The sequence below is a fragment of the Pyrgilauda ruficollis genome, unplaced genomic scaffold (assembly GCF_017590135.1).
Source record: "Pyrgilauda ruficollis isolate IOZ18807 unplaced genomic scaffold, ASM1759013v1 scaffold12, whole genome shotgun sequence".
Lineage (NCBI taxonomy): Eukaryota > Metazoa > Chordata > Aves > Passeriformes > Passeridae > Pyrgilauda > Pyrgilauda ruficollis.
This window is the reverse complement of record NW_024510321.1, coordinates 16,205,599-16,221,497: the sequence shown is the minus strand read 5'-3', so window position 1 is coordinate 16,221,497 and position 15,899 is coordinate 16,205,599. Positions and strand designations below refer to the sequence as shown.

General features: G+C 36.0%; 1 protein-coding gene across 6 annotated transcripts in view; it reads left to right on the top strand.

The window, feature by feature from the left end:
* MLLT10 (MLLT10 histone lysine methyltransferase DOT1L cofactor) overlaps positions 1-15,899 on the top strand; it is a 121,181-nt gene that overhangs the window by 91,488 nt on the left and 13,794 nt on the right. For all 6 annotated transcript variants that reach the window (XM_041486669.1, XM_041486697.1, XM_041486688.1 and 3 more), the window contains 2 exons: positions 11,148-11,265; positions 12,595-12,667. In XM_041486669.1, coding sequence (XP_041342603.1) covers positions 11,148-11,265; positions 12,595-12,667 — 191 coding nt within the window. The remainder of the gene's footprint in view (positions 1-11,147; positions 11,266-12,594; positions 12,668-15,899) is intronic.

Sequence of the window (15,899 nt, the reverse complement as noted above, 5' to 3'; positions counted from 1 at the left end):
CACAGGTACTCCCAATTAAAGAGTCGTGGGTTTGAGATACACAGGGAGATTGAAATTGTGAGTTTTGGTTGACAGCTCTAAAGATGAGCTCCTGTATTTGAATTAACAAAGTCCTCCACTGCTTCAGTGAGTCTTCTTTCAGTGCATAAGGTTCGTACTACCTTGGAGAGATTCAGTCAGACCATGCAGCACTTGAAGCAATCTTTTTCTTTTTCTTCTTTTTTTTTTTTTTTTTTTTTTTTTTTTGATATCTTCCCCTACCCCTCATCCCCTTCCCATTTAGCATAAATGACTGCTTATGTGTCAAGGGTTCGGTTTACCTACTTACTTCTGCAAAGTTCCGTCAGGGTGCTGTCTGCTTACTGGGCTCTTGTGAATGTATTTTCAGTGTGTGCCCACCTCTTGACCGTGGAAGTCTTCAAATAGGAGTGTGCTAGTATGTTTCTTGTGTAGTATTCTGATTAAAAGAAAACCATCATCTGAGGTTAAAGCTAAGGTAAGCTTGTGCCTCTGTAGCAGGTAAAAATAATAGTTAAAAAATTAGGTTTTACTTAAACTATTAGTTAAGAGAGCAATTATGCCCAAATCTTGTCTGCTCACTTATTCAGTCATGTTAACAGATGGGCCCTTGAAAAAGTGCTAAAACTTGGAATAGCCTCAAAGATGTGCTACTAAGGTGCATCCTGTAAGATTTCAGCTGTTTTTTTAGCTCTCTGTTGGGCATGTGTAATTATGATTTTGGAGACATCATAAATTTGTCAGATTTTGTAGGAATTTTTTGCATGTTTCTTTTTTTAAAGGATGTTAAGAATTTCTAAAGAGAAGGTCTTGGAAAAAAATATGTTCCCATAGAACATTTTTATCACTTCCCTTGTCCCTTCCGAAGTTCCTTTGGCTTTACTTCCATTAGGAGCAGTACAAAAGCCCCCAGGGTTTTCTTTAGCATTCTTATAAATGAAGGAATGGAGGTGGTTATCCTCCTTTGTCTGATCCAGCTTCTATGGGGGAGATAAGGCTTATTTTTTTTAGGTAGATTTGGAGTTACTTGTTAACAACAGAGGAATGTGAAAGCTAAGGAATCCTGAGATCTTTTCTGAATGTAGGGCATGTGATGTTTCAGATGCGTCTGCCCTGTGGTTTTTACTTTCTCATTTTCTGAATTAATCTAGTCCCTAATTTTGGATCTCTGTATTCCCCTGCTCATTCTCCAAATTACTAGTCTACGCTATTTTCGGCTTCCTTTTTTAGTGGGTTTTTTCCTTGTCATAGTTTAAGTCTGCTCATCATTTTGCATGCTATCAAGGGAACTTTCTTGTCCTTTTTATTTTATATTCTGGCACTCGTGGGAAAATAAATGAAAAGACAGGAAATAGGAACTCTATTCTTAGTTTTTGTTCCTTTCAACAGAGAAGTTAGGAACAGTTTTGGGAGCAATCTTATTTATACTTTCCACAACAGGAGTGGAATTATGAAGGAACTTAATAGTACATCTTAAACAAGTAGATGTTCCTTTGCTGAAGATTCAAGTTGAGAGGGGTTTTTGCAGGTCTGCAGGAGGGGGGGTTTGGGCATTTTCATGGGACAGTAAAATGCACCTACCTGGTTGATATTGCTTGCAGTTTACATTTGTAACCTCAAATTGTGGATGCTGCATTCTTAAATTCAGTATGGCCAAGGAAGATACTCCTTCGTCCACTTTTGTTTCCCTTTCTTATTCAGGGAAACGTATCCTGTTTCCTGCTGGTTTGGATTTGTGGGTTTTTAAAAATTTAATATTCAGCACAAACTAAATGTCAGGAAGGAAAGAAGGAAAGTTTCAGGTTATGTTGCCACATTTCTCTTCACAGAGAAAAGCAAGGCACCAGAAGCATCTGGAGTCTGTTAGAGCTGGATGGACCTGCAGTATTTTAAGGGACAGTTCTGGGCCTTCCTGCCTGTGGATACTCTAGTAAATGGCAGGTCTATCAGCTATTAGTCTTTAATGAAATTTTCTTTGGTGAGTAGAATAAATACTTGGGGAAAAAAAAAAGCCAAGCTGCCCTCAATTCTAGGACTTTAGGGTGTGACAGATGTGACCTGCATTAGATGGTTGGCTGCTTGAGTTTCCTGCTCTGCTCCCAAAGATGCACATCTCAACAATGTGTAAGTTAAGAGTGTAGTACGTTTGTAGTCATCTTTGGATCAGAACACCTTAAAGCAACAGACTTTGACATGACATCAACAAACTAATTTAAGCAATAATTCTTTTTTTTTGCAGTGCAAAGTAACTTAGCGTAATTATATTAAACTGCATTAGACATGTAATTAGAGATGATTTCCAGAACTTAAGAAGAATTTAGTCTCTTTTTACATATTTTTCAAGACACTTTCTGAAGTCTGTTCCTTAACATAGAAATCACTGAGATACTGAATGCCGTAAGAGCACTTAGGTAAGTCCAGAGTGCAGATAGTATAGATTTCTACTACATATTTGGTGGGTGCCTTGTTGGGAAACCTCTCACTTCTTAGCAATTAGTCATTAAGGTGAAGCATAGGCAGCAATTATGACAATATGTTAATATATTCCCAAATTTCTGCAAAACAAGTAAGTTAGTGCATTTCTTAAGTTCAGTTTATACATTGTCATACAGTGTATGTTGTTGGTTTGGGGAGGGGGTATTGTTTGTTGGGCATTTGATGTTTTTTTTGGTGGTTAGGGTTTTTTTGGTTTTGTTTGTATTACCTTTAATATGAGTGATAATTAAAAAGAGACTAATAAAACATCTGGACATAATAATGTTGCATGGTTTAAGCAGCATGCTTCCAGAAAAAGGAAATAAGATGCTTACTGTGGTACTAGAATTCTCTAATCAATAGAAATGCTGAATACATGAAAACCAATTAACATATTTTATGTTACTATCAAAACACTTCTTGATGATAAAGTCTCTTGAAAGAGGCTGCTACCCACTAGGTCAAAGGTAAAATATCAATATGGATCACAGGCTGTTTGGATGCCAAAATTATTTGGTTTTCCTTATCTTATAACTTAACAAAAAGATACAAAAGGAAATCTCAGCACATCCAGAACAAAAAAAAAAAAAAATCATTCTTAACAGAGTATGTTGTTCATCTTTGGGACTCATTGCCACAGGAAACCGCCAGTGCTTCTAGATTTGGAAAGTGTGCTAAATACATCCTTCAGTATGTTGTAGACAGAGGGGTTTGATACTGTGGTGTAGGATGTCAGTGCAAAACAGAGGCTTTCCTTCCAAACCTACTAAATCATATTTGTGTCACAGCCACTTAAAATTTCAGTCTTGCAAAATGAAAATGGGAAAGAACTGTACTAGTGAAAGTTTTTCCATCAAAATTGTCTTGTATCTAACTTAAAAGCTGTTTTAATTTTTGCCTACTTCTGGGCAAAATGGGTAAAAAGCTAATTTTCTTTTCATGCAGTCTTAACTGAGGATTTTTGGGGTGGGGGAGGAGGAGAGTAGCTAGGAGGAAGAATTTACAGCCAGAGGGAAAATTCCTTCTAACATGTGACTCAACTAGAAGAACAAAGGAATCATAGTTGCAAGTAATCTAGTATTTAGCCCAATGAAAATCTTGTTTTCCTCTTGCTTCAGAAAGCTTGTCTTGGTGTAGACTTGTGCAGTGTGGAGGTAGTGTGAAAGGCAGTTGCAGGGTTTTGCTCAGTGCCGCATGCTGAGACAACTGCATCAATGTTTTGCTCTAGCAATAAATGTTTTCTGCCTTCAAGCTGAAGCTTATTTAGCTTGGCTTATCTGGTGCTGCTGTAGCAACCATCAGTCTCCAGGCAACTGAGGCACATTGACCTCTTCGTTGAACTGAGTGTAGCACTACTTCAATTTAGCTGCCTGAGACAATAATAATGGTGTTGAATGTAAAAAGTCTGAAATTTTCTAGTTTGTATGCAATGGAAATAATAAAACTATTTAGATGAAACAATGTTTAGGTCTTACTTGAGAAAGATTTCAGTTATGCATGGTGTGTTCGTTGCAAGCTGCAGAGTTGGTTGCTGAGGCGGTGGCCTTATAGGCCTGGTGTAAATGCTGAGAAGCTTGCAAGCATTTTTGCACAGCAGCAATTCTGCTGCTGAAGGTGTTTGTTTCATCACTTAAATAGCAAAGACTGTTGATATTTAGATAGTTAAAATGTCCATGCTTGTGAATAAGTAGCTGATTCTTTATTATTGCTCTTTTTGAAATTGTAGATTATCTTGAAAGTAGTTACTTTCTCTCAGATCTCAGAATTATTTGTCATATTGCAAGTGTCTGGCTTTCTTTGGAATGTTGGTATGAAGGAAATAGATTCCTCTATGGATATACTGAGTTTGTTTCCTAAGAAAGTCATTTTTCTACTAGTCAGTATGAGAGTGAAGTTGAGATTCCTCGTATATAAAGTTCTTAAGTAAAACAGATTCTTGGGCAAGATACTGCTTCCATGTCCATGTAGAGCACGTACAGTATAAGTGCTGTGAAGACAGAGGTAGATGGAAACGATAGAGCAACCAACTTAAGGTGAAAGGGTTTTGTGTTGAAATGATGGCTCTGTTTTCAGTTAGGTTTGTGGAGGAATCCCAGGGTCTTATCTCTACAAAGCCTCCTTTAAAAAACAAACTAAAACCTGAAACAAAACAAAACCGCCAAACAAAAAAACCCTAACCAAACAAACAAAAAAAAACCACCTCTTAATGAAGTAGCATTCTAGTAAGTTGTTGTAAGTCTCTTTTATATGTCTGGTATATAAATAAATAGATCTTAATTGCCTAAAAATTTATATAATATCTAGTTAGTCAACAAGAAAGAGAGGAGTGAAGTGGTAGTACAGTTGAGGTTATAGTGTTTTCACATTGCTGGAAGATAGGCCTTCTATCCATGTGGTTTTTAATGACTTTATGTGCCCTTGTTGTACACTGGGCAGAGGTATAAATTAGTTTCTGTAGGTGTGCCATTAATTTTTCATTTTGCCTTTCAAATCCCACTGTGTTTCCCAGTTGTATTCATTCATGCCTTTCTTGAAAAATACTTGACTGCTGGTGTTTGAAGGTTAGATGGTTTCATTTAATTGAAGGATTTATTTGTATGTTTAATCAAAACAATTGATTCTCAAAGACAGTATTTGATGATTAGCTTGTTCATAAGCTAGTCTTCATTACAGCTAGAAGTTCAAAGGATTTATTTTTGCTGCAGACAGAAAAAGTACTAGTAATGTGAATATTGTTTTCCACTGGATGATGTCACAAATACAGTTTTCCTGACAGATTTAAATTATGACAGTCTGTGCACTTGTAATTAATGTTCTTTTTCTTCTTGAATGAAAAGTTGATCTTTTCTTCTAAGACATCATAAACCCTTTTCCTGATTTGATTTTAATGTTTCCAACCTCCTAATTATACTCTCCAGTAAATTATTTTATTTCAGCTGGGTGGCCAAAACATTTTTTGTGCAATTGGACCTTGATTATCTGTTTTTAAAAATTCCAAACTTTAAGGGCTTCAGGGTGCTTGGATGGTAATGGTGGCAGTATGTGAGGGCTGTCTTTTCAATCTCAGTATTGCTTTCATAGAATGAATGTGTAAAAACCTAGTGGATGTTTGGGTTTGATATGCATTGATGATTGTGAAAGCAGGTGAGGTTTGCTGAAAAAATTCACTGTGATTTCTGTTACCAGTAGTGCTGTAGGTTGTTTTAGTCAAGTGATCAATATTGTTTATTTTATATTTAGTTATGTTCAACTTAAGACAACCAAAACATACATTAAAATATGTAAATAAAAATATCAGTTTAATTAAAATGTATGAATAGTAATTACCATACTGCAGATTAATATTGTTTTGAGTTGTGCTAGTTGTTGTGAAAAGTCAGATGATAATTTTCAGAAGAAATGTGGAAACTGTATTTTCTTAAGGATTTTCTATGTTGTCTTCCATTTATGTTTCTTGGCATATAGGAAAATAAACAGGAATTTAGATTTTTGGTTTTCCATTGGAAACAAGGTCATGATAAGCATTCCAAGATTTCTAAGCAAATTCTGTATTTGTGGGAAAAATCTTCAAGGGTTGTGTTGCAGGAAGGGATGCATGAGAGAGTCCATGTGGCAGGACTCCTCTGTGTTGCCATGCTGTGATAACCCTTGTGTGGGTGTGCTTTGCCATCCCTAGGGACAGCTGACAATTCACAGGAGGTGACTGATGATGGGCATTGGGGGGTCCCTCACCTCTCCTAAATGCAGTTAGAGGTTGTACCATAAGTACTGAAAGAATAAAGGAAGCAATAGCATATCCTTCCCATTGCCTGCAATACCCAAGCAGGGGCCTTAAAAATTCTAGGGATAAAAACAGTATTTGTTCACTTGCCCAAGTTAAGGTGGGAAACACAAGGCAAGGTTGCTTCTGCTGCTGTCACTTGATGGGCAGTTCTTTTCACCTCTCAAGAAAAGAAAATAATTTTTATATATGCACATTATAAATGTTTTATTATAATTATGTATATAGAATTAGTATGTGTTCATGTTTAACCTCATTTAATTTCAGTGCGGGTTTTAATTAATTAATTGTTCAGGTAAATGTTGCTTTCCATGGACCAAAATGCTTCAGCGCAAGATGACTTCTAGATGAAGTAAACTGATGCTAACACTTGGTTCTGTGCTTGAATTTCCTTCCATATTTCGTGAAGCTAGACATGCATGGAAAATGTTTGTATCATCTCAGAAGGGTAGCAGAACAGCTTGCAGAAAATATAACTTTAAATTTCATTTGCATTGAAATTTTTTATATGATTTCTGTAGTAGTTGGCCATAAGCAGTTGTTTGTGGTATTGCTAATGCTTTTTATTTCTTGACTTTGTATTAGTAGGAGCAAGAGGTAGTTCTGCACTTCATATCACAGCATCATACTGTGATGAATGACCTGGTATGATTGGTAAATGGTGTGACCCCATCCACAGGAACAATGATATGTTTTTATTTTAACAAGAAATAAAATTAACCTTTGAAATTATTTTTGGCAAATAAATATTGGTGGAAATAGGTAATTAGGTAATGTGTTACTAATTGTAAAGCGTTATATAACACAAAGCTACAATATGGCAATGACAGTTTTTAAAGCAGAGGGGAAAAGGGCTGTTGATTGGATACAAACTGATTAAGAAGCTGTCTTGGAATTGGTTGTTCTGGCCATCCTTGTTGCCCTATCACGAAAGGAAGAGAGTTCAGTAATGGTTTAACTACAATTAAATCCCTCCCCTTTCTTTGTGGAAACTCAACTGTAGGCATTTCAGCATTAGCCTAAACAATGGTTTTGAATATGTTAAGCCTCTAACAATTAGGGAGCAGTTTGGGGCATTGAATAATGTGGAATGATGCAATTGAACCTGACAGCTTCAACAGTCAGCCTACTCATGGGACCCAAAAGTTGTTCACACTTGGTTTCATCTCTCATCACACGCTGAGTATTAAAACCTTACTGGTGTGGAGCTGAGACAGAAATGAGGCCTGTTATCAGAAAATATTTCATAGCATAAAACTTGAAAGGAATGGGGGAAAAGGCATGTTCAAAGAGTCTCAAAGTTTTGAGACTCAATCTGATTGCATACAGCTAAGTATTGTCTCATTTTTCTCCCCTTCGTTTTTTTCTGCTGAAAGAACATCTAACTTTTGATTGAAGGAACTGCTTTCCCTGGAAATTTCAGATAGGAGTAAATGTTCAGATATGAATGCTCTGGAAATATAATCATGCTGTTAAATATTGCCCTGGAGTCATGCAAACAAATATAAAACTATTCTTAATATTTTGGAGGACATTAATATATATGAGTTAAATGTAGTTAACGTGCAAGTCTTGTTCTTTAATTACAAGAATATGCTTGTACTTTCTTGCTGTAGAGGAAGTGTTTTTAAACATCAGTCAAATATCAGTCATTTCTTACTGCACACGGGCATTCTCTGAATTACAATGCATTGTCCTTCTGTGCTGCTCTGCTGCTTATGACTTTACTGATTTATTGAACATAACATAAAGGAAAGCAGTGTGTTGTATACCCATAGATGGGCTTAAATCCTTCTGCTAAAATATTTTCAGGAAAATTTTGCTGCCTTTTCAAAATAAATACTTAGTAGTCTTGAGTTTTTATTCATACATTTTGATCATGTATTGTGTTGAGTGTTTAAATAGAAACAGTTCAAATAAAGAATAATACAGCCTTAAAAGTTGTGCATTTTAGAACATGTGTCTGTCCTGTGACCTTAATATGTATTGACAGGATGATTGCGCATTTTTAATAAATGCTTGCTACAGCTTGTTTCGACTGTGAGTGAAACATGAAGCTCCTATTTCACCTTTAAATAATGTAGCACTCCTCCACCTTCTCTACTTCCTTGTCAGATGAAGTCGTCACGTTTATAAGAAAGCTTCACAAATCATTATTCTTGTCATTTTACATTGCTATTTAAAAAAAGTATTTTCAAAGGTTTTTTATTTGCCTTCAACTTACTTGAACAATTTTATTGTGTCTCTTTGCTTTAGGCGTTGCATATACAAGATGGCATTGGAACTTGTATAGTTCCAACTTGTAAGACACCTTTAGTATTATTTTAAAATGTAAACAGGGGTAACGTTTAGGGTGAAGCCACTACTTGTGAGAAAACTCAAGTTCTTGGATATTGTTTAAATTCTGCTAAGTCTTTTGATCTGTTATATCTACCCACTTGGCAAACGTTTAATTCCTTTGATGTCTTCTGTTTTGTGGTATGATAGTTAACAAACTTTAGCAACTCCCTTCAAGATACTTAGGTACTTTCAGAAAATTCTTAAAGCTATTTGTGCAAGTTTCAGTCAAATAAACGTGTATTCCCCTTGCTGATTATATGTACCATGCCATCATAAATCAATATATAGCTGCTATTGCACAGTTTTAAGCAGCCATTCAGTGAATTACATGGACTGAGAGCTAAGTATAGAAGCTTCTGTGTAAAGTGTGAGCAGTACATACATTTACTGGAATAAAACAAAATATTTTAGGGAAAAATGCTGAAACTAAACAGAACTAAGACCTGGTGTTTGGAGTTTAAACCTGCCCCCACCCACCCCCTGAAACTATGAGTAGAACTCATACCATCATATAAACTTCTGTTTTCCTAGTCTGACCTTTTAGATATGGTTGAAATGATAATACTGGTTGAATCTCTTAATAGTCCATTCTGTAAGGTTTTATCAGTGAAAGGATTTGACTGAAGTTTGTTTGGTTTTGAGGGGAAAATAGCTGAAGGTTGCTAGGAACAGCAATAGTTAAGTTGAAACTGCCCTGTGGGCATGTTTTTAGAGAAAAATAGCAGGAGCTCTGCAGTGTTGCTACCGTCCTCAGTGTCACAGTACTAATATGTATTGTATTTTGGAAACTGTTGTACCGGAGTAGGTGGAAATGCCTGCATTATATTTCAGACTTAGAAATAATTCAGATTAATTCTACTAAGATATGCATTTCTTAAAAAAAACCCCACCAAACAACCAGAAGAAGTAACAGCCAGATTTGAAGTGACACTGTGGTTCCATGTCTAGCAATCTTGAATGTACCTATAAACTGAAAAGTGAATGAACCCCTGATCATTGTAAGCAATTACTTGTGGCTTTTTCTAACTTTGTGACAGTAGAAGAATGTAAATATCAGGCACAATTTCTCACCAGTATATAGTAAATAAAGCATCATTGAAAACAGTTGTGTGAATTCATAAAAGTCCATTCATCAAGTTTAATATGTTGGCAGAAAGCCAAAAGTTAATGGTAGTGTGTGATTCTTTCCAGAGACATAGTTTATACTCTGTAATATTTTGCTGTAATAACCAGTATGTTTCCCCTGTCTCTTGTGTGCAGTTATGCATGTCAAAATGTCCCACAAATTGAGTTCCTTGCTGTTCACCTTCTTTTTCTGTTTTTCAAAAAAAGTTTCATTTGTAAAGGTTGTTTACATTTTCTTAGAAGATTAATTTTAAAACCAGTGATCACACAGGTTTGTGTATCTTTGATTCTACCCTCTGCCCCCCCAATCTTTTCTTTGTTCTGAAATAATTTTTTAGGTAGAAAAATGCCTTTAAAATAGCAGCCATACTTTTATTTCTTTGATTGCTTGTCTCTGCAACTTAGCATTTGACACAAATCTTTTTTTCTTCGAAAGGGAAAAAGCATAAGCAGCCAAGGAAGAAGGTATTTTTATTGCATTGGATTATGCAAGATTTTGGCCAGCCTCCTTAGCTTCATCTGTTTAAGGGTTCATTTTCGCTTGTTTGGCACAAGTCCCAGCAGAGACCTTCAGAATTGTGGTTAGCAACATGAATGAACACAAACTTTGGGAGCTCTTCAATAAGTAGAGCTGGCCAACTGCCAAAAATACAGTTCCTTATATGGGGTCAGGGCAAAGCTGTGGTTCCCGGAGCCCCCTATTGTATAGAAAACATACTTGTAATGGCTGTTTGCGTTCTTTAAAATAAAAACAAAACAAAACAAAAAAACACCAGGCTTCCAAGTCTATCAAAATAGGAAGTAACAAAATACTGTGCACGTTTTACTAATGACGGAATTGAGCAAAGGAAATATGGCTCTGTGTAGTTAAACTATAGAGCTGAAAGTTGGACCTTTTGACCTCCACAGCCGGCTTGTGATGTAAGGAACCCAAGCATTTGTGAGACATCTGTTGTCTACCTGCCCTTATTTTGTAAATGGTTTAATAAGATTAAATAATTAGTAGGATAACCACATGGTCGCCATGCTACTAAGTCCTAGCATTGAGCGCATATTTCAGGATCTCAAGGAAGTCTGCCCTTCCTGCAAACTGTGGTTGTTTTAAAATGCACTTCAGGTATTTTTAATATTTGCTACAGTACTTTTTATTAGAAGGATTTTCTTTAATTAGAAGATCTTGCCAACCACAAATACAATACACTTTAAAACCTGATCTGTTTTCCGAAGTACTGCAATTCTGTTTCTATACTGACAAATTGAAAACATTTTTTTTCTTTTAAATACATTGTTTTAAAAAGCATTCAACTTAAAAAAATAATTAAAGTGCATCAAGAAGGCTTCTTTAAAATACATTTAGCATTTCTCCCCGTTATAAAAAAGAATTCAAGTTTTATTTGGTTTCTTGCAGGCAAACACCCTACCTGGATCTTCTCTCAGTCTGCCTCCATCCCACATGTACGGCAGTAGGCTGAATCCAAATTCAGCCATGGCAGCACTTATAGCTCAGTCTGAAAACAGCCAAGCAGGTAAGCTTCCTCTGCCGGTGCAAATGTGCATCTTCACAGAACTCCTTGTTTTTAAAAAGGCTGTTAAATTGTATTTTTGATTTCTGCGCAACTTTTGGTCATTAAATGTCTGTACAAAGTTGTTCTGTGTTGGAAGTAAATTCTCAGTTCTGTGGAACAGCGCGGGTTTTCTTCCCCCTTCTTTTCCCTCGGTGTGTGAAATGTAAATGTTTAAGCAGAGCCATCAGCAGGCAGGAATGCACCAGTGTCTCTTGTGACTCCTGTGATTGATGCGCTCAGTTCCCAGCTCTTTGCAGCCGGAGTGACACAGCTCTGGGTTTTGTCGTGAATAGTTGAAACCTTTATTTGCATAATTCATGAAATTGCATTACATACAAGTTCGTGTGAAAGAGATCCCGTTAGAGAACTTGTGCAGCATTTAATAATCTTGTGAATATTTACCGATTGGCATTTGGTACCGTGGGCTCTCCGCTGCGGTTTTAATGAGCCGCTGGCTTTGCTTTGTTTCATTCCCTCCGTAAGGATTTGTTGACATGTCGTAGTAGTCATGCCTGTTTGGGGGAAGGGAATGAGTTTAGCAGTTTACCAAGAATGGATCAGTCATGTCTTTGCCCTCCAAGGGGTCGGAGGTCGCTTGACTCAGAATAGGGGGAGGGCAACCTTGAAGGGGGCAGATAGGGTTATTTTATTGAGAGGCCATAGGGAAAATAACCCTTTTGAGTCCTTCCAAGCAAAACGTTTTCGTATATTTAATGAGGCCTTTTTTGTTTGTTTTACTACCTTTTTAGCAAGGGGCTTTCCTATGCTTTGCTTATAAATAGGAATTAGTGAATTATACGCTTTCATAAAGTTTTCAGTAAATTTGCAGAATAATGCGTGCTTGTTAGATGGCAGCAGTAAGTTTAATACGTTATATATTTTATGAGTTGTTTTGGGATGCAAAGTGTTAAAAAAATACAGAGCATCAGGATTTGCTGTGATAAGCATACAGATTAGCTGTCCACAGCTGTGATTCATTACTTTCACCGTACAAATTAAAAGTGGCTGAGGGGAGGGTACTGCAAATGCAAACCACGCTTCTGTGCTGTAAAACTGAAAGGAATGAAAGAAGTGAACATAATCCATGGCCTGGTACAGCCTCAGAAATGTGTAAGGACAACACCTTACATGCTACAGTTCAGCAATCTTAAACTAGTTACTTATTCACTCTTCAGCAGTAACTACAGATAGAAGTTGAGATTGAAGGTATTTTAAAAATATCTACATCAGATATTAAAACTCTTATCTAAGAAAAGGCGATTTATCAGCTGTGAAATATTTACACTGCAGATCAAGATCTCGGAGATAACAGCCGAAGCCTTGTTGGCAGAGGAGGATCACCCAGAGGAAGTCTCTCACCACGGTAAGTGTTATTTACATTGGAGAGTGCAGGCAGAGGAAATGTTTTAAGATTTGCAAACTTCACTGTCTTTTTACCAGGAATACCAAAGTGTTTTAAAAGCCCATACATTTAAAAATGTAAACACACGTGTATAAATACATGTATTTTTGTTTCTATATGTCCTTCTAAAAAATCTCGAATAGATCCAGAGAGCTAAAATTGTGCTGAAGTTTACTTTTCTATCAACTGAAATTAGGTTTACAAATTAAGGTTTGTAGGTAAGTTAGTTTACTCCCTTACTTAAGAAATGGAGTCTTGCTTTAGAGTGATTTATCTATCATTTAATCCATATGTACTGCTTATCTCCTCAGATTTGTTACCACAATCCTAGTTTAGTAATTGCAAAAATTCCAGAATCCCATATACTTAACAATGATCACAAGAATAAGAAACACTAAATATCAGTAAAAATTCCAAGCAAATATTTTCTTCCTTTTCCCCCACAACTTCAAAATTTGTAGCAATTCTCTGTAGAAAAAAGTATTGTTTTGTTCTGCTGCAATTCATATTTGCTAGAAAACTTTGAGATAAGAATTCTGCTGAAACTGCATCATGTTATTTTGTTTTAAAAGATTTGCTGTTAAAATTTCAATATTGTGCTTTAAATATTTCAGTAATATTTTCTGTGTATTTTAAGCAAATCCTTATTTTAGCTTTATTTTCCATACTGGATCCAATATGAGGTAGATTTTATGGTGTTATTACTGTGTTTTTTACTTAGGGACTAACCATGAGAAATATTTATCTGAAAAAAGATCTATTGTGGAAAAAAAAAATTAGGATAGCTAAAAAATGCTAGTTGCACATAAATAGCATTATAATAATGAATTTTATTGCTATAGCATGTGTTTATTATGGTAATTTATAACAAATATCTCCAAATTAGGTAATTTAATGTACATGCCTGGTGTTGTTGATCTTGTATTATATTCCTTAATTAATCAAAAGACATCTTGCTGGATGGGATGAGATTATCCATTATAATACTTATGTGTTATTACCTAGTCATGAACTTGTTTTTAAGTTTTCCACTATGTGTTGCTTCTAAAATAATAAATAGAGAATTTGCAAATTAGATGGTATTCTTTGCATAAATATATATACTTACATTAGCATATAAATTGATCTGTACAGACAAGGAATTTCAGAGAATTTTGTGAAGGGAAATGCTCAGCAATTAGGAAATTACAGAACTTTTGATTTTATATTTAGTAGTCCTCTTACGTATACATGTTGTGGTCATTAAAAGTTTTAATGCCTTCTTAGTTAATATGCAAAGACCTGATCTTAGCACGATTTGCATCGGTCATAGCTATGTTCAGTCTGTCTTCTGGTCAAATACTTGGGAAGGTAAACATCTTAAATACAGTGCTTCTACAGAGTGTGTATGTTCAGGGTATATGCAGTCCGGTATTGCAGCATGGTAAAATACCAACTGGTTTTGATGGGGATGCTAAAGGAGAACTGGATGATACAAAGGCCACCTCAGTCCACAATTGAAAAGCTTCCTGCAGTGTACGGAAGCTGAAGCACTTTGCAAAGAGGAGAGAGAGTTTGCTTGGCAGGGTTGTTCAAAAACAAGCCAAAAAGGGGGGAGGGGGTGGTGGTGTGAGAGAAAGCAAGGGGGAGAAATCAATGCCGTAGTAACAGAATTGAAAGATTGAAAAATACAGTCTGAAATACCTAACATGGAAAAAATTTAGAAAACCTACTCATTCAGTTAAGTTCAGTAGTCAGTGAATTTCACCCCTGGTTTGCGCGACAAAAAAGATTACACATACGTCAAGGATTCTAAAATGTGTAGGTAACTCCCCGCTTCTTCCACTTCAGTAAATAAGTAACTCTGGTTACTTAAAATATGGTTTATAGTGAATAAAAAGCTAACTTAAAAAATCTGCTCTCTGGAAACTTTGCAACTCCAAATGTTACCTGCTTTATCTATTAAAATTATTTAGCTGCAAGTTCTGACTCTGTTCCCTTTGAAGCTTATGAGATACATAAATAACACAGTTCTCCGAAAGAACCATGTGATTTTCAGCGAGTTGCTTAAAATAAAAACACTTGCAGGACATTTGTTTGCTGTTGATGACGCAGCTGATTGCAGCTCTTCGGAGAAGACATATGTGACTCATGAGCTTGTATGGTCATTTCCAATTCATATTGTTATATCTTTGTACCCCAATATAACCACAGTGTTTGATGTTTAAGCTGTCGTATTTTAACTTTAATACATATATGAGAAATATAAATATACCGGGTATATGTGAGCTGTTTCCATTTTGCAAAGGAATTGCTGCTTTTCCCAAGGTAGCACTTAAACTTTTTTTTTACCCCTTACTTAACCTTAGATTTAAAAATGTGTTATGTAATACCTGCAGTGAAATCTGTGTGTATGCTTATATCTAAATGCAGTATTGCTTCTAATTAATGCTCTATAGTACAGGTAACTGTACCAAACTTAATCAAAAAACAGTTGTGAAAACAGGCAAGCGGTGAAACGGGGTTCTCATCTCCATGGCAGGATTGGACCAGTCCAGACAGCGCATTTATAATCCTCTTGGAAATTCTGATCAAATACTATTTGGAATAAGGATTCAACCCTAGCATACAGGAACCATATCCTATCCAAAGGATGAGCAGTTGGAAGAGGAGAGATTGAGTAATGTTGCAATACACAGAAATCTAAATTTATTTTTTTTTTAATCCTTCTCTTGTATGGGCTTCCAGTGAAGGACTGCAGAGGTTATACCATCATGTACTGCTTTGTTTCTGCCTTTTCACAATTGATAGGAAGCAGTCCAAAGCCCAACAAGAATTTTGTTGGTGATTTATAATTCAAAAGGCACAATCTGTTAGGGCAGCATTATATGCTGCTCAGGAACATGCAGAAAGAGAGAGAAGTTTTTGGGAGAGTTGTTCAGTGGTTTTATGTATTTGTTTTCTGGGTTTTTTTAATTTGTTTTGTTTTTTTAAATGGCTTGTATGTGCGAAGTGTAAGTGTAAGTACCTCTGTGTAGAATGTTTCTGCATAAACTTTCCTTCTTGCTGCTTCAGCACATCGTGAAAACTGCATTTTAAGACTGCTTTTGCTGTCTCTGTTCTGAGTTGTTACATGCTGTTGATTTGTCATCTCTTGTCAAAAAACACTACCTTGGTTACCCATTCATCAGGGCTTTTTGTTTTAACAAGTGCT